General features: G+C 55.2%; 2 protein-coding genes across 6 annotated transcripts; one reads left to right on the top strand and one right to left on the bottom strand.

Annotated features, from left to right (window-relative positions):
• Positions 1-919: 919 nt before the first annotated feature.
• Positions 920-12,695, bottom strand: PRKCSH (PRKCSH beta subunit of glucosidase II). 5 transcript variants are annotated; one of them, XM_090289640.1, is made up of 18 exons: positions 12,616-12,695; positions 12,148-12,293; positions 11,825-11,941; positions 11,151-11,246; positions 10,996-11,053; positions 10,017-10,134; positions 8,152-8,281; positions 5,743-5,827; positions 4,867-4,945; positions 4,068-4,154; positions 3,628-3,789; positions 3,441-3,537; positions 2,918-2,987; positions 2,574-2,663; positions 2,275-2,349; positions 2,090-2,189; positions 1,836-1,995; positions 1,357-1,693 (listed from the first exon to the last, which is right to left on the bottom strand). In XM_090289640.1, exons 2-17 carry the CDS (start codon positions 12,221-12,223, stop codon positions 1,849-1,851), a joined length of 1,587 nt encoding a protein of 528 aa, XP_090145766.1. In that variant the 5' UTR covers positions 12,224-12,293; positions 12,616-12,695; the 3' UTR covers positions 1,357-1,693; positions 1,836-1,848. The 5 variants fall into 5 exon arrangements, with proteins under 5 accessions (XP_090145762.1, XP_090145766.1, XP_090145763.1 ...); XM_090289637.1 differs by having other exon boundaries at positions 12,148-12,255; positions 12,616-12,682; XM_090289638.1 differs by having other exon boundaries at positions 12,148-12,255; positions 12,612-12,632.
• Positions 12,696-12,798: 103 nt separating this feature from the next.
• On the top strand, positions 12,799-21,339 carry ODAD3 (outer dynein arm docking complex subunit 3). The gene is given in 15 exon segments (XM_090289641.1): positions 12,799-12,936; positions 13,200-13,513; positions 14,934-15,055; positions 15,176-15,253; positions 16,872-17,042; positions 17,159-17,260; positions 17,362-17,487; positions 17,685-17,807; positions 18,017-18,169; positions 19,072-19,232; positions 19,315-19,542; positions 20,059-20,120; positions 20,722-20,806; positions 21,002-21,127; positions 21,129-21,339. Coding segments are annotated over 14 exon segments (1,989 nt in total). The 5' UTR covers positions 12,799-12,936; positions 13,200-13,272.
• Positions 21,340-21,714: the final 375 nt, after the last annotated feature.

Here is a 21,714-nt window from a genome sequence, read left to right as displayed (position 1 = left end):
CATTTGTGTATATTTCTGTTCCTTCATCCAGTTTGCAAGTTTAAAGGGACCACGATGTTCTCTTTGTTTCTTTAAGTTTTGCTGAGACGTGGTTATGCCTAATTTATTTATAAAAGGGGAAGTGGAATCATTAAAGTAATAATTATTAATAACAGTAACAGTAGCCGAGTGGCACCAGGGGGGCATGTGCACTCTTTGGGGCAGTCCCCCACGTGGCCAGCAACGCCGGGTCTCAATGGGATTATTTTTGCTCGTCTTGAGAATTTTTTCAGTCCTATTTAGCTGGTGAAAACCCTAGCTTGTTCTTGATACATGAACCTATTTATTCTTGTGGTTTTTAAGTCCTCCCAATCTCCCCACTCCCCTCCAGCAGGGCAGGATCCCCAGCGGGTCCCTCCCTCACCCTGTTTCTTGGGGCTTTCTCCCCTTTGCCCTCTTTGCACGCGGGGATGTGGGCAGCGTGCCAGGGGCATCTGTGAGCAATAAGGGCTGGGTTTGTCCCCCACCCTGGGGGGGCTGGGTTCTGGAGAGGGCACCTCCCCAAGCCCCCCCACTGAGGCCTAGGCCCCTGCTACCCCCAAGACTGGGAGGGCACTTCTTTTTCTAAAACACAACTCAGCCCAGCCAGCCAGGCCCCCTACCAGGAGGCCAGCCCAGGAGAGGGCGCCTGGGGTCTTCCATGTCCCTGGGGGGCAGGGGCAGGGCCCATGGGGAGGAGGCTCAGCCCCTCAAGCCCTCCCTTCATCATCCTGTTATTTATTCGGAAGGTTTCACGTCATGACAGAGTCCATATGTTGGAGATGATAAAGAACTGCGGGGGGGAAAAAAAAAAAAAAGGACATAAAACCCCCAAACCCAACAAGAACACTTTGCGTTGCGTTTAGACTATTTATTACCGGATTACAGGCCTGGCCGCGGTAACAGACTTTTACATGGAATTGTTTAATTATTTGTACTTTTCATGCCAGAAAATAAAAGTTCAGAATCTTACGGCTGCAGTTGGGTGTCTGCACCAGTGGGTATGGAGCACTGGAGTGTGTGTTGGCCCTGGCTGAGCGGCCTTGCTCAAGCCACTGTCCTCTGAGCTTGGGTCTCATCGCAAGTTTCTTAGCCCACCTGCAACACAGACGGGACTCAGGGATGAGTGGGAGACTGTTTCTTGGTGCCCGACATGGCTGTCTGTGGGTGTCTCAGGTGTTAACCATCTCACATGTGACTTGGGCTCTGATGAGGCCTCACCTGGGGAGCCAGCCTGATGGCAGAGGAGGCAAGCCCAGGACCTGCATAGCTGTTCTGTTGCCCATGCATTCTGCCCTATGCCCACCCTTGGCCCAAACAAAGCAAGGCAGACATAGATGGTTTGGGGGTATCATTTATTGTTTCAAGGTCACAGTCAATTCGCTATCCCCACAGCAGGGGAGGCAGATGCCCTGGGCAGAGTGCAGGGTGGAGCAGGCAGTGAGCCACCAGGCTGCGGGCCTGGGGAGGGTGCACTCCTTTAGTCTATCTCTGGGGGCCACTAAGGCTCTGGAAAATGGCTCTGCCCCACCTGACCCCCTGAGAGTAGGGCAAGGGGCCCCTCATGGTCCCTGCCTGTGGGGAGGGCAAGGAGACTCGGAGGGGCAGGTCTCCACCCACAGACTGTGGAGCAGGTAGGCAGCGGCACTGGGAGTTGGTTTCATGTCTTGAGGTTCTGGGGCCGGTGGAAGACCCAACAAGAAAGAAAGAGAGAAGGGACACTGGTGAGGAGAGGTGGTGCCAACCTAAACCTGCTTTACTTAAGACACCGCTGCACCCCCCAGTGCAGGCAGACAGAGGCCCCCTTCCCTGCCCACCTGCTGGGGAGGGCTAGAGCTCATCATGGTCACTGTCTGCAGGGGGCTCAGGCGGTGGCTCTGCACAGGCAGCAGGTGTCATCAGCTCCATGAGGTACTCGCAACGACTGGGTTCCGTGGTGCTGGTTACCACTGTCTCCTTCCCACACAGCAGGCGCACCTGGGGAGGGTGGGTGGGCAGGTGGGACTCAGGTGGGCTCAGCCAGGCATGGGTTCCCTCACCTGGCCTCCCACCCTGTCCCCTGCCCACTCACAGTGGTGGAACGGTTGGGGCCCTGCCAGCAGCCAGTGCCCTGTTCGTACTTCATGGTGCTGAACTTGTCATGTTCAGGGCCAGCCCATGAGCCCCAGGTGCTGTGGGAGAGAGGGGTGCTGAGGGTGGGCTGTCTGGGGGCTTGGGGGTACCAAGGAGAGGGGAGTTCAGCCTAAGCCCACTCACCCGAGGTTGGTCGGGGAGCCGCCGAGCTTGGGTTTCTGTGAGACAAGCTTGAAGGGACAGAGCCGGTAGATGTACCTGTCATTGGACGGGGCTGGTGGGTGGGAAAGACACAAGGCCCCCACCTCTCTGACATCCCCACACACAGAGGCGGGGAGGGGGGTTCACACAGGCCCTCAGAACCACACTGGTTGCCCCTAAGGCTGCCGCCCTCACTCCCCTGTGACCTTACTCAGGCTCAGACCCTCCAAGTTCACCGGCCTGCCCGCCCGCCCTTGGGGCAGGGGAAGCAGGGGACGCACTCATTGGTGGTGAGCTCATAACACTGGCTATACAGGTAGGCAAACTCTCCGTTGGGGCCGAAATCGAAGGAAATCTCCTGCTCCAGGTTCCTGCAAGGGAAGGCAAAGTGGTGAAGGAGCAGCCTAGCTGCCACAGATTAGCTTAGGACCACACTGGAGCCCCCGTGATTAACGAAGGGCCACCTGGGGCCTGGGCTCCAGCTCCCTGCCGCTTGGGGACCCACCCCTCAGGAGCCACTGCGGAGCCTTGGTAGCAGTGGTTGCCTCGACAACTCCCTATTACCACCACCTCTGGGGAGCTCAGCTGAGGGGCAGGTGGAGACTCTACCCTGCTGTGGCTATACCTGATGGACTCCTCCATGTCCCTCAAGGACCGTTCAGCCTCCTCAAACTTGTTGCGGGCCTCCTGGGCGGCTGGTGGGGGGCAAAGTGGGGGACAAAGTCAGAGGCACCCCTATCCAAATTCAGGAAGAGGGAAGAGTACCCAGACATGCCTGCTTCCCCACCCCTCAGCCCCCCAGGACTGCTCTGGGTAGGACTGTACCATGGAAGGCCCTGTGGGTCTCACCAGCTGCAGTCCCCACTCCACTGCCCAGGTTCTCAGCTCCCAAGGGATCAGAGCCAGGGCCCCTGTGGCACCACTTGCTCCCCGCCCATAAGGGTGACACAAGCAGTAGCCAGTAAGGAGCCAGAAGGGCCCCTGGGACTGCTGGGGTTGGTACTGGCATCTCTAGGCCCCAAATACACACTCCAGGATGCTCCCAGCCCCTCTGGCTTACTTGGGGAGCAGGTGGAACATGCTTCTTGGGCACCTACAGTGGCAGATATGGGCAAGGTTCCCTCCCTCCCAGGCCAGTGAGCACTTACCATCAATGAAGGCCTGCGTCTGCTCATCATAGGGTGGCATTTTGTCCTCCCTGTTGGGGCTGGCCGGCTGTGGGGGTGTGAGTGGGGGTGGGGCCTCCTGGGAAAGGGACAAAGTCAGAGAATGGCCCTGCCCCCAGGACATCCGCGCTTCTCCCCTCACACATACCTTGGGTTGTTCCTTCTGTACCTGGAAATCCTCCTCCTCCTCTTCCTCTTCCTCTTCTGTCTCCCCTTCTTCCTGTTCCTCTTCCTCCTCCTCCATGGGCTGTGAGGGCACCAGGGACTGTTCCTCCTTGGACTCTGTCAGGTCAGGCACAGAAGGCACTGGCGGGCTGGTGGTGGGCAGCACCTGGTACGGGTAGAGGGTGTTTGGTGCTATGGACTTGGGGTTTGCCCCCCATCCCTATGGGGCTGGGTCCACGCTCAAGCCATGGCCTCAGGGGTGGCCTCAGTGCCTCCACCCTTTCTATGGGGCCTGCAGGGAGGGACCAACAGCTGGGAGCGGGGCTGGGGTAGCCCAGCTGGCCAAGGTGGCCCAGTGCCAGAACTGGAGGCAGTTCCTTTGTGAGGTGTCAGGGGGCAGGAAGGGGAGAGGAAGGACTGCATCCCTGCCCCTTCCCTACTGACCTCAGACTGGTACTTGTCCCTGATGGCAGCCCAGACACGGTCATGAAAGGAGGCAGCATCCATCTGCATGTCTCCCCCAAGCAGCGTCTGTGTGTGTGTGTTGGGGTGGTGTCAAGATGCGGGCCTCCAGGTGCCCCTCCTGTGCCCCAGCCATGGGTAAGGAGGAGCCTCAGGCTGCAGGCCCAGAGTGGGCGAGATGACTGCCAAGGGCCTGGCTGGGCCAGGTGCAGTGAGGGGCAGCAGCCAGAAGGGGGCAGCACAGGCCGGCAAGGAAAAGGACCCCCTCCCCAACCGGATGGGGGTGCATCCTGGAGGGACCAGGGGGAGTGAGGAGACAGGCAAAAAGCAAGAGCACCAGAAATCACCAGGCCCTAGGACGGAAAGGCAGAGGCCGAGGAGGGTCAGGAAGGGACCCAGCAGGGGACAGTGATGGACAGAGCAACGAGGAGCAGGGTCCAGATTGCACAGGGAGCCAAAGCACACGTGAGGAGTGCAAATTGGGTACAAACACTCATGGGAGCCAATGGGGGCTTGTGAGTGGGAAACTTAGCTCTGTCCTGACCAGACACCCTGTGGCACCCACATGACCCCACCAGGATCCAAAGGGCAGGGAGAAGTGGCATACTGGGTGGCTGCCTGCCTGGCTCACTCAGGTGAGGCCAGGTGCCCCAGCAGCCCTGGCCTGGGGCCAGCAGGGAGCTCTCCAGGGGGCAGCCCAGAGCCAGCCTGTCCCCTGCCCCTGCAGTCTCCTGGGGCAATCCCTTCTAGGAATCCCAGGCCAAGGGGCAGGGTGAGATACCTGGGCTTCCCCTTCTGACAGCGCCCCGTCTCCATCTGTGTCCAGCTCCGGGTGGGTCTGCAGCTCAGCCACTGAGACCCTGCAGGGGCGCAGGCAGAGATCGACAGAGGGGTGAGCAGCAGGAAGCTGGGAGAAGGTGAGCCCCCTCCAGCCCCCAACCCTGGCAAGGATAGGTACTGGCCACCACCCAGTCCCCTGTCTCCTATCCCTTCCTTAACTCTCCACAACACTTAAGGGGCTCAGAGACAGCGGTGGGATCAGGAGACACCTACACTCCGTGACTCCCAGGACCCTGTTCTCCTGACCCACCGGCAGCATCCACTTCCTTCCGCTCTCAGAACCGAACACATCCAACTGCCCTCTTCCCAGTGCCCCCCACCCAGAGGAGCCCAAACCCACGACGGCCTGGGCACCACATTCTGTCCCCCACCCATCACCACACCAACCAGGGAATGGCCCACCCGGCCCCTTCTGCTCCCTCCATCCTGTGACGTCCCTGTTCCTCACACCTGAGGTGCCTGCCCAGCCTCCTCATTCCCGACAGCCTGCTCTCCCTGAGCCATGGGCTTGGGGTCAGCCAGCAAGTTTAGGGGCACAGCTGGGACCCTGGCTCTGACCACAGAACAGGCTTGGGAAGAGCAGTGGGAATCCTTGTCATCTCAGTCAGTTTCTTGGCAGGCCGGTTTCCCTCATCTCCACAGCCACCTGCTTGTTCAGACCCACTTCACACAGTAAGTAAAGGCTCGTTCAGAGTTTGGGACTAGCTCAGACCCCATGGGAAGGAGGCAGGAGTTGGTGGGGGAGGCTGGTTTCTAAAGGCAGGTGGGAGAGGGGGACCCCAGGCCCGGGCAGGGCAGGCAGCTTGGGCACACTCACACCCCGTCCATGTTGTCATCCAGTTCCTGGAAAGCGCTGGCCGCCAGCTCCTGCTCCCGCTGCGCCTTGGAGGCAGCCTGCTGCTCTGTGGAGAGCCAGCTCTGTCACCCTCCACTGCCCGTTAGCCCCTCTCTGGCTCCCCACACCCAGAAGTCTGCCCTCCGCTAACACTGTGCCTGGCGCTATGCTGGGCAGCAGGGCCCAGAGGCAGGCCACGGTGGGGGCCATGGAGGACAGCCCTGGGACTTTGATCTGAACGAGCGAGGGCTGGCAGAGACCATGCGAGGGTGGGCGAGGGACCATGCCTTAGGTTTGCTGTCTGGGCGTCCCCACAAGAAGAACCCAAGCCCCCCACCAGGCTCACTCTCCAACATGAAGGAGGTCTGGGAATGGAGACTAGAGTCCCCGTGGGACATCTAGAGGCAGTCATATTCAGGTACAGCTGGACTGGTGCATGGGGAACCAAAGAGAGAGGAGGCCAGAGGTCAGGGTCCCAGCCCAGAAGAGGCACCAGGGTCTTAGGCCCAATGAGCAGGAGGAGAATGTGGACCGCCAGGAACAAAACAGAAAAACTGTCACCGTGGAGCAGCGGCTTCCATGAAGGAGGCAGAGAGAAAGTTCACAGATTTAAACAACAGGAAATCCAGGCCTCAGAAACCAGGACAAAGAGTAAAGGAAGCCAGGTTCAATCAGGACAAAGAGAGAAAGAAGCAAACCAGCTTCACAGCATTCAAAGGGAAGGCTCAGTGTGGGGACAGCTGTTAGGGCAATAGAGTCTTAGTGGATTTCTAAGTAGAGGGAAGGTGTCAGCCAAAGAAGACCACCTAGGACAGAGGACATCACTAAAGGCCCTGGGTCTCCAAGGCCTTCAGTTATCTGTGTGTAGCGGGGGGATGGGGGTTGGGGGGAAATGGCCTCCACTGAGGAGAAAAGGAAGGGGGGATCCCTGCAGGTCCCTCTACCCAATGAGCCCCTGGGATTCTGGACAGGGAGCCACTCCATCATCAGCTCCTCCCTGGCCTCTCCTCTGCTCAGAATTCTCTATGACTCCCATCTCACTTGGGGTAAAAGCTCAAGTCCTCCCCATGGTCCCTAGCACCCTGTATGGCCTGCTAATCAGTCCCTACCCTTGTCTCTCCCCACTGTCCTCTCTCTTGCCCTCCAGCACATGGCCACCCTGCCTTCTCCATCTTGTTCAATGCTGTATCGCTCCCATCTGGGGTAGGCCTGGCACACAGCAGGCACTCAGTAAATACTTGTTGGATAAACTACTGAATTATCGATTATAAGAAATCATGGTAGAGAGAGAGAGGGAAGGAAGAATGCAGAAGACACCCAGAGAGACAGAACTGGGGCCGTGGTTTCCAGGCACACAATCAGCTGGAACCACGCATCCAAATCCTTCCAGCAATGCTTTGTCCTGTAACTAGTCTTGAGCAGAGGGTTTCTGTCCCACCTCCCTCTTCTATCCTGCTTCCATGGTGTGTCCCCAACAGAGCAAACTGAGAACAAAGACCAAGGCTTCTATTTCCTGTAATGGTAGCACAACCTGCCAACAGTGAGAAAATGCTGAACACGGCATAAAACATCATCTTAAAACCAACTAAGGCAGGCCCTGACCAGTGTAGCTCATTTGGTTGAGTGTTGTCCCGAAAAGCGAAGGTTTTCTGGTTTGATTCCCAGTCAGGGCACATGCCTGGGCTGCTGCTCAGTCCCTGGTCAGGGTGCGTGTGAGAGGTGACTGATTGATGCTTCTCTCCTTATTTCTCCCTCCCTTCCCCTCTCTCAAAATAAATGAATAAAATCTTTTAAAAAATAAGCAAAAAACTCCAAGGCAGTACAAATTGCCAGGGCTAAGGGGCACTTGCGAAGGTAAGAGATGCAGAGGCTGATTTTGCTCTAAAGGATTTGCCAATCCTGGTAAGTCTGGATGTCTGTTTTGATGAGAACTTGTGGGGCCAAGGAGACAGAAATCAAAGTCTAATCTGGGTAGATAAGAGCAGACACCCCCGCCTCAAGTAACTAGACTGTGACCCATGGGGCTATCCCCACAGTGGGAGGAGAGAGGCTGGACTGGAAATCGCCTGGCCTACACTCAGATCTCAGCTTCAACCTTGATTTGGATCTGGGGATTCCTGAATGTTAGTGTTCCCACAAGGCTGGCAGGAAGAAAAGTCCCTCCTATCTAGAGAAGTACCTCTCATCCTAGGCTGCAAATTAATCCTGTAAATGAACGTCAAATACAATGACCAACACAGAGTGGAAGACAACTAGGCACGCAGGGAACTGAGGCACCAAGATCAAGAAAGTCAGCAGAAAAAACAGACAAATAGGTGAAGAGCAAGTCTCCTGGGCCAGACTGTTCCTGGCCAGGAGCCAAGGGCAAGTCATGGCCCCCCTGTGACATACCTTCCCACAGCTTCTGGTGCCGGTCTTTGGCTTCCTTCTCTGGCTTCTCAGCCTCCTCCTTCATCACCCGCAGCATCTCCACCTGGTCCTCCAGAGACTTCTTTCCGGCCTGTAGCTCAGTGAGCTTTTGCTGGGTGAGCAGAAGGCAAGGAGCCAGCTTTCCTTCTGTTCTACCTTCTTCCTCACGGACTGCCACCTCCCTGCTTCTACTCCACAAGACAACCGCAGTCTTTCCAAAACTCACACCTCCCTGCTCCCCATCCCCAGCCCTGCTGTGGCTTCCTTCAACCCACTGAATAATGCCCAAACACCTAATGTAGCCCTAAGGCTGCATGTGACCAGGCCCTTGCTGCCTCTCCAGCCCCAACTGCCCCATTGCTATCCTAAACTCTAGGACTCAACCACCCTAACAACATTCAGACCTCCAAGTGCTCTCTGCCTCCAGTTCTTCACACCTGCTTTCTTTCTGTCTGGAACACTGCCTGGCTATCTCTGAATTACTCAACCAATTTCAGCTTTGAGGCCTCATCCTCAAGGAAGTCTTCTCGGCTTCTGGACCCCAAGATCAGTAGGAGGAGGGGGACCGGCAAGTCTCCACTATGCCCAGCAACCCTGAACATCATTTTCTGTCTGTCCCTCCTTCCAGACAATGTACCCATGAGGCAGTTCCTTGTGTGCTTCAAGCCTCGTGCCCAGTGCATGGCACATTCTAGGCCTCTGTGGATATTTCAAGACGGAATGAGTGTGCTGGACAGGCTCTGCTCTAGGAATGGGGTCCCAGGCTGTAGTGTCTTAGCCCAAGCACCCACAGGATGACTTGCCTCACAAGACCTTGGCTGACACCTCAGCCTGGTCTGCTGCCAGGGTCCTCCCAACTCCCCAGGAGGACAAAGATCACTTGGAGACATCCTCTCCACATAGCTCCCCCACCATCCCCTGAACCTGGGAAGGAGCTCATTGCCCCATGAATTTGGGAGGGATCTCACTAGCCAGGCCATGGAGATGGGAGAGAAAGACCTGGAACCTTTCCCGGGCAGAGAAACAGGGCTGGAACCCTTGCTCAGTGTGTCGAGCAGAAGCCCAGTAGCAGCGTTGAGGACTGTGACCCATCAAATAGCCAAGCACGTGATGGGCAAGGGAGGGAGACACACACTTGGGGGTTCACCCTCTTCTGGCTCCCAAAGCACTGACCTTATTGAACAAACTCAGTGGCTGCTAACGTGATTTTGAGTCCTCCCCCAGTCACAGAGTCATCAGCCCCAGCTTAGAGACAACAGACCCACAGACCCAGGATGCAGAGAGGTATCTCTCTTATTCTAGGAGGCAGCAGAACTCCCCCAAGCCCACTTCAGCCTGCCACCTAAAGCTTTAGTCAACACCTATGCTGACCACCTATGCTGGGAAGTTCAAGCAGACGACCGCCTAGCCTGGAGGCTCGCGGTCAGGCAAGGTACGTCACGGGCAGAGGCTGCGCGCAACGAGGAGGCGGTCCAGAAAAGATCGAGGCGGAAGCAGCGTCAACAGCAGCAACAACGGCCATCTGCCTTCACCTGTACCAAGTGCGGCAGGGATTGTCACTCCCGAATCGGACTGCACAGCCATTCTCGGCGGTGCAGATAGACTCTCAAGAAGCTACGCCATCGTCTCTCGAGACGGACGGCTGCCGACGACGGCCGACGATGCTGACCACAGGCTTAACCACTGACTAAATGCCAAGTGGACAAATGAGTCAACCAAGGCACAGACAGTAACTGGCCCTAGGACACCACTTGTAGGGAGATGTCAACTCCACCCGGCCTTGCCAGCCCATGCCTCCAGGCCTCAGGGCCCAGACGGTCCTGGGTCAGCCGCATGGGGTGGCTCACCTGCTTCTCCTCCCGGGCCTTCTTCCAGTCCTCAATAAGGATCTTCTTCAGGCGGAAACCCTCACGGGTAACCTCTGCCATCTGCTGCAATGTCTCTCTCTCCTTGCGGCCCTTCTCTCTGGGGTGAGGGGATATAAAAGCACCGCCAGGAATCACTTAGGACTCATCAGATATGCCTCTTCCCAAGGGGCTCAACCCAACTTGCTCCCCCATATTGGGAAAGATGAGAGCAAATCCTCCATCTTCCCAGGCTCTCTTGGCCTCAGAGCCCGTCCTTGGGAAGAGAGAGAGTAGACAGTTCGCCACTCTCAGGGTCAGGAGAGGGACTACGGAGTGCTGAGATGTGGAGCTGGAAGTTGGCTCCCAGGACAGCAAGGAGAGGAAAGCACAGAAGTCACAGACTCCTGGACAGTCTTGCTGGTAAGTGTGCTGTACATAATCAATCCTCTATAGTTAAATGAAAGGTCTTCAATCAGGACAGTTTACATGAACATCAGGAGTTTTGGTTTCATTGAAAAACATATCAGATTCTGTTACCTGCTGTCAACTGACAGGAATCGAGGGCAGCTATCCCTTTAGGTGCCACAATCCCCTTCACTCCCTAATGCCTTATACTCAGCCAGCTTCTGCTGTTTAGATTACATGCCCTGGGCATTTCAGTTTTCAGGTCCTGCTCCACAGCGTAGCAATTAAAAGCATGGAGTCTCAAGTTAGACTGACCTGGGTTCAAGTCTCAGCTCTACTATCTCCTAGCTATGTGGCACTGAGGAAGTCATGCTTTCTAAACTTGAGCTTCCCCAACTGTTGAACACACAAATGGTTGTACCTGCTTCCTGGCCAGAGGGAAAACTGGTGGTGGAGCCTTCACAAGGCACCTGGCACAGAGTGAGCACTCCATTTCCAAAAAAAGAAAAGAGAGGGGCCTGATTCACCAGGCGGGGCAAGGCAAGGTCTTAAGGGGTGGGTGGAACCCACATACTTGCAAGTGTTCTCACAGATGATTCCACTATTGTATTCATCCGTTCCATCGCAGCAGTCTGGGGGCAGAGGCAGGGGCACCATCAGACCCTACAGCATCTCCTTCCTCCTTCCACCCCCCACCTCTTCCCCCAATCCCAGTGGGATCTCATTTACCACAAACTCCATCGTTAACCCATCTGGAGGAGATGTACAGGGGCTTGTAGCCAGTATTGGTACAGTGGAAGCTACCATTAGGACAGGCAGCCGTGCCTGTAGGAAGAAAAAAGAGTTTTCAGAGTGTGCCCAGGGCCTTCCCCATCACTCCCACCCAGACAGAACCCTGACACACATGCACACAGAGAGCACAAGAAGAACAGAAAAGCCACTGCTGAGTAAGGGAAAGAGACGGCTGCACACTCAGGGCCTGAAACAGTTCTCCAGTGCTCCCTTCTGACTCTCCTCACTGAGGCCCTCAGAGCAGTGCCACCAACTCCTCCCTCCCTCACTTTCACCTCCCTCTCTGTTAACCCTCAGACCCCTCCCCCCACTTCACATCTCTGGATGCTTACACATGCTGGCCTCTCCATTTGCAACACCTTTTAAGATGCAGCTGAGACCACACCTACTGATCACCAGACTCGGTGGGAGCCACTCTGGGGTTCCACAGCGCCTGTGGCTCTCTCTCCTCACCAAACCAATGACCATTCGCTTCTGTGCCTGCTTTCCCCACTCAATCAACAGGGAGCAGGACTGGGTCTCTCTTAGTTACCACAAAAGACCTGGCATTCAACCAGGTGCTCAATAAATGTATGATGAATGAATGAATGAACGAATGGAGAAAAACTCACCTGGCTCATCCGAGCCATCCTTGCAGTCACAGTAGTCATCGTTGACCTGATCAAAAGGGATGGTGGCCAAACCATCCAGGCAAGTGAAAGGCTTGGATTCATCGTAGAAATGATGGTCTGGGGAGGTGGGCAAGAGAATCAGCCCAGGGCAGGAAGAAGCAATCTCAATCTAATGGCACCTCTGCTTCCACCCACTGGCGAAGCACTGCCCCCTTCCCTACCCAGAGTCGGGGAAACTGAGGTCAGAAGCTGTAAATGCCTACCTGAGGAACCAAAGTAGAAGCCTTTTACACCCTACCCCCCACATCCAGAGGCAGACTCACTGGTGAGAGGGACGCCCCTGGGCCGCTTAACCTCCACGGCCCGGCACACGGGGAGCAGCAGCAGCAACAGTAACATCTCGCCCGAGGATCGGAGGCCGGAAATCGGTTCTGTGGGAGGAAGCAGGAAGATGCGCTGTGCCCCAACGCTGCGAGAAAGGGGTGGCTGGTCAGTGGCAGAGGGCTACTTCCAGCCAAAGGAAAGCACCTCTTCCTCCAGCTAACTAGATCCCTCCATCGCTTCCGGGCAAAGGAGGCTCCTAGGGGAAGATATCGGAAGATATCTCTCCAAACCTGCCCAGTGGAGGGGTCTCACTTTGCTCATATCAATGGTGAGGATCTCAAAACCTTCCCTCTCAATTCCCGCCAATACGCCGAAGCGGTTAACAGCCTCGCCCTCTCCCAACGCACACCCTCAGGTACCCCAAAAGGAAACCGGGGTGGCCTCTCCCCCTCTAGTTCATCACCTACACGAGGCAAGGGCAAAGGTCAATGGTCAATCTCCACCGCGCCCCCCTAGCCCAGCAGCCAACTGTACTTCCGGCAGAAAAAAAGGCGGAAATGTACGTCATTTCCGCCACTACGCTGTGCACCAAAACAGCGGCTCACGGACGCCATGTTGGGAGTGGCAATGGGATGCCGGGAACTCAGCCATCTTGGCTAGGACTCAAGGCTTAAAGGGAATATTTCTGACGGTTCGCGCTTAATGGCGATGGAAGATGCCTCCATCTTGGGAGTGGTATGTTCTACAGTCACAAAAGAAAGTTCCTGAAAAACGCCCGCGAACACCAGGTGGGTTTAGGGAGGGAGGAGGAAAAAAAAAAAAAAAAAAAGGGGGATTAACACGTGATTCCAAACTACCCTCCCCCACTCTCCGGCTGCGCTACCCTACTCCTCCCCCTGTTGGAACCACCCCTCCGCCGCGGCATCGGCCAATGAGAGCAGTGGTGCAGAACGGTTTCCATGGGAGCGAGGAAGGGAGGAGGGGAGAAGGTTACCTAGCAATTGGGAGATGCTAGGGGGCCCAGCCAAACCGTCGGAAATCTCATTCCCAGAGCCAGAGGAACCAGAACTGACGGATTCGGGACAGGGGCGATCCCTAGTGGCCCGTTTGGCCCCAACCCAGTCATGACGGCTCCCCTGTGCCGGGCGGCCTCCGCCAACGCTCTGCCTTCTCAGGACCAGCTTTCGACCTCTTCCAAGGCCAGGGGCAGTCAAGTTCAGGCCAAGCACCACCACCCTAAAGGCAAGGGTCCGGCACAGGCCTGGTCCCCACTCCATTCCAAGAAGGTACCCATCTACGCCAGTCGGGGGAAGTCCGCTGTGCACACGCAGGTGGCTGAGTTACAGAGGAAGATACAGCTATTAGGTAAGATGGCTCCAAAGGGCATAAAGTGGTCTGGAGTCTACAGTGTCCACCCAGCCCTCTGATTAGACATGGTGTGACAGCTAGTGTGTTTTACCACCTTTCATCCAGGTGGTTAGTTCTGGAGGCAAAAACTAATACTTATTCGTGGTTTTGCTCACCTTATAAAACTTTTCCTGGACTCAGAGCCAACTAGACTGTATTTTTTCATACTTTTGCGTAATTTCAACTCTTCTATCATGCATGATATGGTGAAAAGCATTGGTTCTAGTCCTGGCCAGGTAGCTCAGTTGGTTAGAGCATTGTCCCATACACCAAGAGGTTGTGGGTTCCATCCTTAGTCAGAACATATACCTAGGTTGAGGGTTTGCTCCCCAGTGGGTGTGCATATGGGAGGCAACAGATCTCACACTGGTTTCTCTCTCTAAAACCAGTAAGCAACATATCCTGGGGAGAGGATTAAAAAAAAGTTTTACAGATTTTTCTGGGTTCAAATCCTGGCTTTGCATATATTAATGATTTGATTTTGGGGGAATAAGAGTAACCTAATTGTTCTCAGTTTCTCCATTTGTAAAAGGGAAATAACAGTATCACCCCATAGGTAGTTGAAATGTTTAAGTGCTTAGAGCAGTGGCTGGCACATAACAACACACTATAAATTGTAAACCAGTGGTTCTCAATGGAAGAGGACAATTTTGCTTCCCAGGGGACATTTGGCAGAGCCTGGAAACATATTTGGTTGTTACATTATTGGTGGCGGCAGGTGGGTGGGGAGGATAGGAACACTGCTCAACATCCAACAATGCACAGACAGCCCCCACAGCAAATAATTATACATCCCAAGTGTCATTCATGCCAAGATTGGGAAATCTTGGTTAAAGCATTATTGTTTTATTATTAGGAGGTAATTTTATGTAGTGTTTGAAGATCAAGAGTCAGACTGCTGTGACCTTGAACAATCTAATAAGCCCAAGCCTCAGTCTTCTCACCTATAAAATGGGTACAAACCCTGGCTGGTATGGCTCAGTGGATTGAGCACTGGCCTGCGAACCAAGAGATCATGGGTTTGACTCCCTGTCAGGGCACATGCCTGGGTTGCGGACCAGGTTCCTATTTGGGAGCAAGCAAGAGCCAACCAACTGATGTTTTTCTCCCTCTCTTTCTCCCTCCCTTCTCCCTCTCTGAAAGTAAATAAATAAAAACATTTTAAAAATAAAATGGGTACGATATGGATATGCATCTGTTGGCATACAGTATTTTATACCTGGAGAGTTCTTAGTCCACCATCCAACACATAATAAATCTCAAAGCAGAGTATTGTGATAACATTAAATTTATGATTACAAAAATATCATCCCTCTGGGAAGTCTTCCCCATCCCCCATGACACTCTGCCTTTACCTGCCCATGACACATGACCCCAGAGGATGACCAGAAGGCCTTTTATGAGAGCACCCAGTGGAACATCAAGAAGAATCAGGAAACCATCAACCAGCTACATGAGGAGACCAGGGTGCTGCAACTACAGCTGACAGACCTGCTCCAGGTGAGGGTACAGAAGTGGGTGAAGAGGTTACAGGGGTCAGGGCCAGCATTCGCAGGGGCAGGGCACTGCGTCAGCTACAGGTGGCCTGGGTTAGTGGTGACTGGACTCCTCTCTTTGCAGGGAGATGAGAAAGTAGTCCAGGCATTGATTCGGGAATGGAAGTCAGAGAAGCCATGCCTGAAGAACAAGACAGGACAGGTTTGCCCTACTCCCACTCCACTAACAATCTCCCTTCATTTACAGCCTGAATCCCCTCTGCACTGGACTGCCTACTTCCTGCCCCACCCTCTATTCCTTTCTCCATACCAGCCACTACTCATTTATTCACTCAATTTTTATCACACACCAACCATGTGCCTGGCATGATATTAGGTGTTGGTGATTGGGCAGTGAGAGAAAAAAAACCATGTCCCCACTGGGAGAGGGGTTCACACTTTTTAAATTTTCATTTAGTGATTTTTTTTTTAAGAGAGAGAAAGAAACGTTGATTTGTTGTTCCACTTATTTATGCATCATTGACTGCTTATTGCATATAAAGGTTGGAACCTGCAACCCTGGCATATTGGGACAATGCCCTAACTGACTGAGCTACCTGGCCAGAGCTTGGGGGTTCACATTTTAGATTAATGGGGGGGAGTCAGCAAAGACTTCCTCTCTCTTTTTTTAAAGGTTTTATTTATTTTTAGAGAGAGGGGAAGGTGGGGGGAGAGCGAGGTAGAGAAACATCAATCAGTTGCCTATTGCACATCCCCAACGGGCCCTGGCAACCCAGCCACGTGCCCTGACTGGGAATCAAACCTGCATCCCTTTGCTTTGCTGGATGATGCAGAACCCACTGAGTCATGACAGTCAGCACAAGACCTTCTCTTTAAGGGGCGATATTTGAGCTGAGAATGGGCCAGCCAGGAAATGATCTGGGGAAAAACACTCCAGGCAGAGGAAGCAGCAAATGCAAAGTCCCGGGGGATAGATACAAGTGTAAAGTGTTGGAAACATATGGAGGCCAGTGTGGCTAGACAGGTGTAAGTGAGGAGACTTGGTAGGAGGTGAGGTCAGGAAAGTCGTCAGCAGCCGAATCTTGCAGCAGGCCTGCTGGCAATGACACAGAGAAGTGGAAAACGGACTGCCAGAAGGCAAGAGTGGAAGGAGGTCACTCTGATGAGAGATGGTGTTGGGTGCTCTAGGATGAAAGTTAGAAATAGGAATAAAGAGTGCTCTGGGGGAAGCTTTAATGTAGAACAGAATTGCTAACAAATTCTATATAGGTGGGCAAGAGAAGGTGAGGGTGACATCAAGGTTTTGGACTTTCGCACTTGGAAGAATAGAGCCGCCATGGGCTGGGATGGGGAAGATTTGAGGAAGGCAGGTTTGGGGAAAGATCAAGTGCTCAATTTGGCCACAATGATTTTGAGGTGCCTGTGGACACATCTGGAAGACAGTGTAGATATGGGTATATGAGCCTGCAGTTCAGGGGAAGGCTAAATTTGGGTGTCTTCAGTGTATAGGTAGGTAACTTTTAAAACCCCAAAACTGGATAGGAGATCATGATGGGGGAGGGTGTAGACATAAGAGAGAAGACCCTGCAGCTTGTCTCTCTAATGGCAGAGACAAAGAAGGGGCAAACAGGGAGGTGGGTGGAAAACCAGGGAATGGGCTTCCTGAAGCCACCAAGGCAGAAAATCTGTGGGAGGAGGGTCAGCCAGGTCAGACACTGATTAGAGACAGGAGAGGAGAGAACCAAAATATGGGAGAGGGAAGCTCCGGAGGAAGGACTAGGGGGAGGTTCAGTCCCCTGCTCTGGCTCCCCTCCCTCCAGCAGGCCCTGGAGTACCTGGACCACCAGCTGAGTGAGAAGGTGAAGCAGAGAAATGCTCTGCTGCACCAGGTGGTGTTGCGGCAGAAGTGGCTGGAGGAGCTCCAGCTGCAGCACAGTCTGCGTGAGCTGGAGATGGCAGAGGTGCAAGATGGCAGCACTGAGGTGGCTAAGGTGGGGCCACTGAGGTGTGGAGGGGTGGGAGGTGGGTAGAGGCAGAGGGAGCGCTTCATCCCTGGGGGTGGAGGAATTGAGGGGCAAGCATTCAGCCCAGCCTTTCTTCCCTCTAGACCTTGCGGAACCTGGAGAACCGTCTGGAGAAGGCTCGGATGAAGGCAGAGGAGGCAGAACACATCACCAATGTGTACCTGCAACTCAAGGCCTATCTGCAGGTAGGGACCATAGTGGCTGGGGAGGGGGATGCAAAAAGTGGGAGGGCCAGCCTGATCCAGGGGACAGCGATCACAGGCCTGCTCCACTACTCACATCCCAGGAAGAGAGCCTTCACTTGGAGAACCATCTGGACTCCATGGAGGCTGAGGTGGTGAAGACCAAACACGAGCTGGAGGAACTGCATGTGGTGAACCAGGAGGCAGTCAATGCCCGGGACATCGCCAAGGTGCCAGCCCACTGGTCCCTGGGGATCCTGCCCAGATGCCATGGTCTCCTGGCCCCCAAATCTGAATCCCAGCTGTCCCAGAGCCCCTCCCATCTATCTCCTAGGACCCTGTGGCCTGGCCCAGTTAGGCCCGTGGCTCCAGCCCTCAGCCATGGTAGATGCCAGCTGGTCCTGCTGGTCCTCTATCCATCCTTCAGAATCAGCTGCAGTATCTGGAGGAAACTGTGTTCCGAGAACGCAAGAAGCGTGAGCGCTACATAACTGAGTGCAAGAAACAGGCAGAGGAGAGGAAACTGCAGAACGAACGCATGGAGCGCAAGGTGGGTGCCCCTAGGGGTGCCAGGATCAAGGCCCTGTGCCACACCTGCTGACCCCTGCTTGGTTGCTCTTACCTGGCCTGAGCCTTTGCTCTGGCCCCCCAGACTGGGCCGCACCCACTCCCTGACCTTTGTCCAGATACCCTTTCTTGGCCTCTGTCCTAAGCCCTTATCCGCAACCTGACCCTGGACCTGACCTCAACCTGGAGCAGACCCAGCGAGAGCACTTGCTGCTGCAGTCTGATGAGACGATCCAGGATGGCCAGCGGGCCAAGGAGGAGGAGCTACAGCTGCGCTGGAACATGTATCAGATGGAGGTGCTCTTCGGCAAGGTCAAGGACGCCACTGGGGTGGCTGAAACACATGTGAGTGCTACCCATAGCCCTCTGCACTCTGGGTCAATTCCTCAGCACACAAACCTACTGTCTTAAAAGACACCCCTTCCTCCTCCAGCTACCACCCCATTTTTCTGCTGCCCCTTAAAACCCATGCAAACTGTCCGTACTCACCACCATTCCCTCTCCTGCCCACTCTTACACCAACAACACTGACTTCTTTGGCATGTGGGCTCTGTAAGGACTTGGAGTTTTGTCCCTCCTCTCCTGTGTCTCCATCATCTGTAACATAGTCTAGGGCCCAGCAAACTGCCCAGTGCCACCCTAGGCCAAGGGGAAGCCAAGCCCCTGCCCTGGGCCCCCTCTTTGCAATGTCTTCTTTAAAATTTTCTAAGATCCTATGTTCCTTGCTGGCAAACACTGATCCCACCAGACCTCAGTCTGGTTGCTCCCATTTGGGCACTCTCCAGCCCGCTACTCTTCCCATGGGATGATCCCTGAGACGTTCCAGGACTTGGACCTATGGCATCATCTGAGGCACTGTGGCCAGTTGCCTTTTCAGAAATTGTCCTGGTGGGTAGCTCGCTTCCATAGCCAGCCAGTATTTCTTCATGAGATTGGGCAAGGGTCACCCCCAGAATGTTTCTGGCACCTTGATTTTGGAAAGAGGTATGGTCACTGCTACCTGCCCTACACACAGATTTTTGGCTGATTCAAATTCCTGATATAAAGAGGGAAAGGCCCAGCAAAAATTATTTGTCTTGAGGCTACCCACCCATGAGGCAACCCTGAGTCCTACTCACATAGTCCCTAAACATCACTATGCAGAAGTCACCAGCTTAGGCCACCTACCTGTGCTTTATGCCCCGGGGTTAAGGAAGAGGGTGGCACTACCCAGGCCCTGGCTCTGACTGGAGTTCGGTGGGCCCCAGGCGGTGGTGCGGAGGTTCCTGGCACAGGGCGACACCTTCACGCAGTTGGAGACGCTCAAGAGTGAGAACCAGCAGATGCTGCTGAGGCTGAAACAAGAGAAGCAGCGGCTGCAGCAGGAGCTCGAAGACCTGAAGTACTCTGGGGAGGCCAGGCTGGTGAGGTGAGGCCCAGTGCCCCAGGGAGAGGGTGGGGGTCTCAGGCGGACCACTGCACTTCCAGAACTGTCTCCCTACTTCCTGTAGTGAACAGAAGCTGCAGGCTGAGTTGCAGGATAGCCTCAAGGCGGAGGAGCAACGGAGGGCTGAGGCCCAGGCCCAGCTGGAGCAGGCCACACGGGCAATGCAAATGCTGAAGGAGGGCCTGGAGCACCTAGTGGGCAAGCTGGACCATGTCGCAGTGGGTAGCCAGGTCCCTGAGGGAGCCCCACTCAGAACCTCCCAGGACTTAAGAGGCAGTGCAGCCCCCCTCTGGTGAGGTTTCTGCCCCATAGTCCACTGGAACCCACTCCGTGCCTTGTCCAAGATGTTAGAGGCCCACCTACGGAGTAGTCCCTACCCCATGTTCTTGGGGAACCCTCTTTACTCCTTAGGTGGCCCAGGACTTCAGAGACTTTGTGCAGCCTCAAGTCCCGCCCCCAGAGGGAAAGTCCTACCTTATCCCCCAACCCAAAACCTCAGAAACCCTGCTGCAATCCTGGAGCAGCGGGAGACAGGAGAAGCCCCACCATGTCCACAGCAAAGTACCATTTCTTCAGGTCATCCCCGCAATGGTTTCTCAAGAGTTATTACACTCTCCCAACCAAAAAGACCTCCTGGCACTCCTAGTCCTGAGTTTCCAGTTCCCAGGCCCTGTCCTCACAGGCGTGGCCCTTGACTGCGGGAGGACCCGCCCCACAGAGAATAGCACCACTCCTGTGGTGGGGGCCCTCACTTTAAAGACCTGATCCCTGGAAGTAAATGCCCAGTCCCCAGGCATAACCTGCTGAGGCCCCACTCCCTCCCACAGGAGGCCAGTAGCTCCACAGGGAAAAAGCTGGATCCCAAGGCAAGTGACTATCTGCCGAACCTGCTGAGCCTCTTGGAGGAAAAGCTGCTGAAGCTGCAGGGGCAACTCGAGAGCCACGACTTGCCAGAGATGCTGCTTCACATCGCAGATCGCGAGGTACACAGGCAGGCAGGGGACTGAGCCGAGGAAAATGGGGCAGACATCAGGGAGCTGGGGACAACCCACGGAGACCCCGAAGAAAGCTGATGGGCTGGGAATGGGCCTTAGGGACAATGGGTGAGGTTCGCTGAGCCAGGAGAGCTTCCAGAAGGTCCCTGGAGGCCAGAGGGCAGGGCTGGGGCGGGTGTGTGTGTGTGTGTCAGGGTGGAGCCTTGAGACTCTTAGGGGCAGGGCCACAGAGACCAGGGACGGCTGGGGGCAGGGAGGTGGGGTGGGCGGGGACAAGTCTGTGGGACTGGACATCAGAGAGCGTGCTGAGAACAAATGACCTGGCTGGGCCCCACGGAAATTAAGCAGGAGGCGTGGCCAAGGGGCTATATGGAATCAAGGTACGTCTTGCAATGGAGTGGGAAGGAGGGGCAAGAGGACTTCCCTGTAGCCCCTGCCCCACCCACAGTCTTCTCTCCTGCTCCCCTCCTCCCCAGTTCTGCTCCAGCCTAGAGGGAAAACTGCCCACGTACAACACCCGCATCACCCTGCCCCTTGCCAGTCCCAAGGACAAGTTCTTCGGTCAGTACAGGCAGGAAAAAGAAGCAGGTCTGGGGGCCCAGAGATCCAGGCAGAGAAACGGTTGGTGGGAGGTGGTCGAGACTGGGCTAAGGGCCAAGCTGGGGTGGGGTGTAAACGGCTGGGCAGGGAAATCTGAGGCAGGGATGGAAACCTGGATCCCCTTAACCCCCCACCCCCACTGCTCCACCTCTGCAGACGAAGAGGAGACCGAGGACGAAGACAACGATGTGGTGACGCGAGAAGAGCTCAAGATCCGTTCCCAGAAATTACTTGAATCTCGCAGCAAGAGGCGCAGTCGCTCTAGGAGGCCCTAGACTCTCGTGCCCACCTGTTCCAGGCACCAGCAGAGCTCCCAGCCCCTCTGGGCCCAGCCACCGGCACTCGGGGCCCCTTCCAGGGCTGAGTGGAGCCTGGAAAAGGGAGTAGAGCTGTCCATTGAAGCCCGGAGTAAATATCCCCAGGCAACTGTGCCAGCCTAGGAATCGCGAAATAAAGGTCACCAGCCAGGCTCTTGGGTATTTGCCTCTCCTTGACTACGCACCTCCCCAAAGACGGCTGCTCCATAAACCCAGGGCCACAGGCTCTGCCCCCTCCCACCTGGGAATTGATGACTCCCATCAGCTGGGAACATACACTGTACTCCCTGCGCCCCTCCAGAGAGACCCCCTTCAACTGGGGCTGACCAGGCCTCCCCACCTGAGGACACAGGACTTCACCTGGACACAGAAACTTGTCCCTGTCTGATGTATATACACTAGTCCTCGCATACCTGGGGACACAGAAAAGAGCCCTCCCCTGGGATAGAGAAGTGGTCTTTCTTCTGTGCACAGAATGACACACACTTATAGGGAGAACCAGGACTTCACCCCGAGATCCTGGACTGGGCACTGGGGTCCAGCTGGGGGCAT

The sequence above is a fragment of the Furipterus horrens genome, unplaced genomic scaffold, assembly GCF_987537825.1.
Source record: "Furipterus horrens unplaced genomic scaffold, mFurHor1.1.pri manual_scaffold_10, whole genome shotgun sequence".
Classification (NCBI taxonomy): Eukaryota; Metazoa; Chordata; class Mammalia; order Chiroptera; family Furipteridae; genus Furipterus; species Furipterus horrens.
This window is presented reverse-complemented; position numbering and strand designations above follow the sequence as displayed.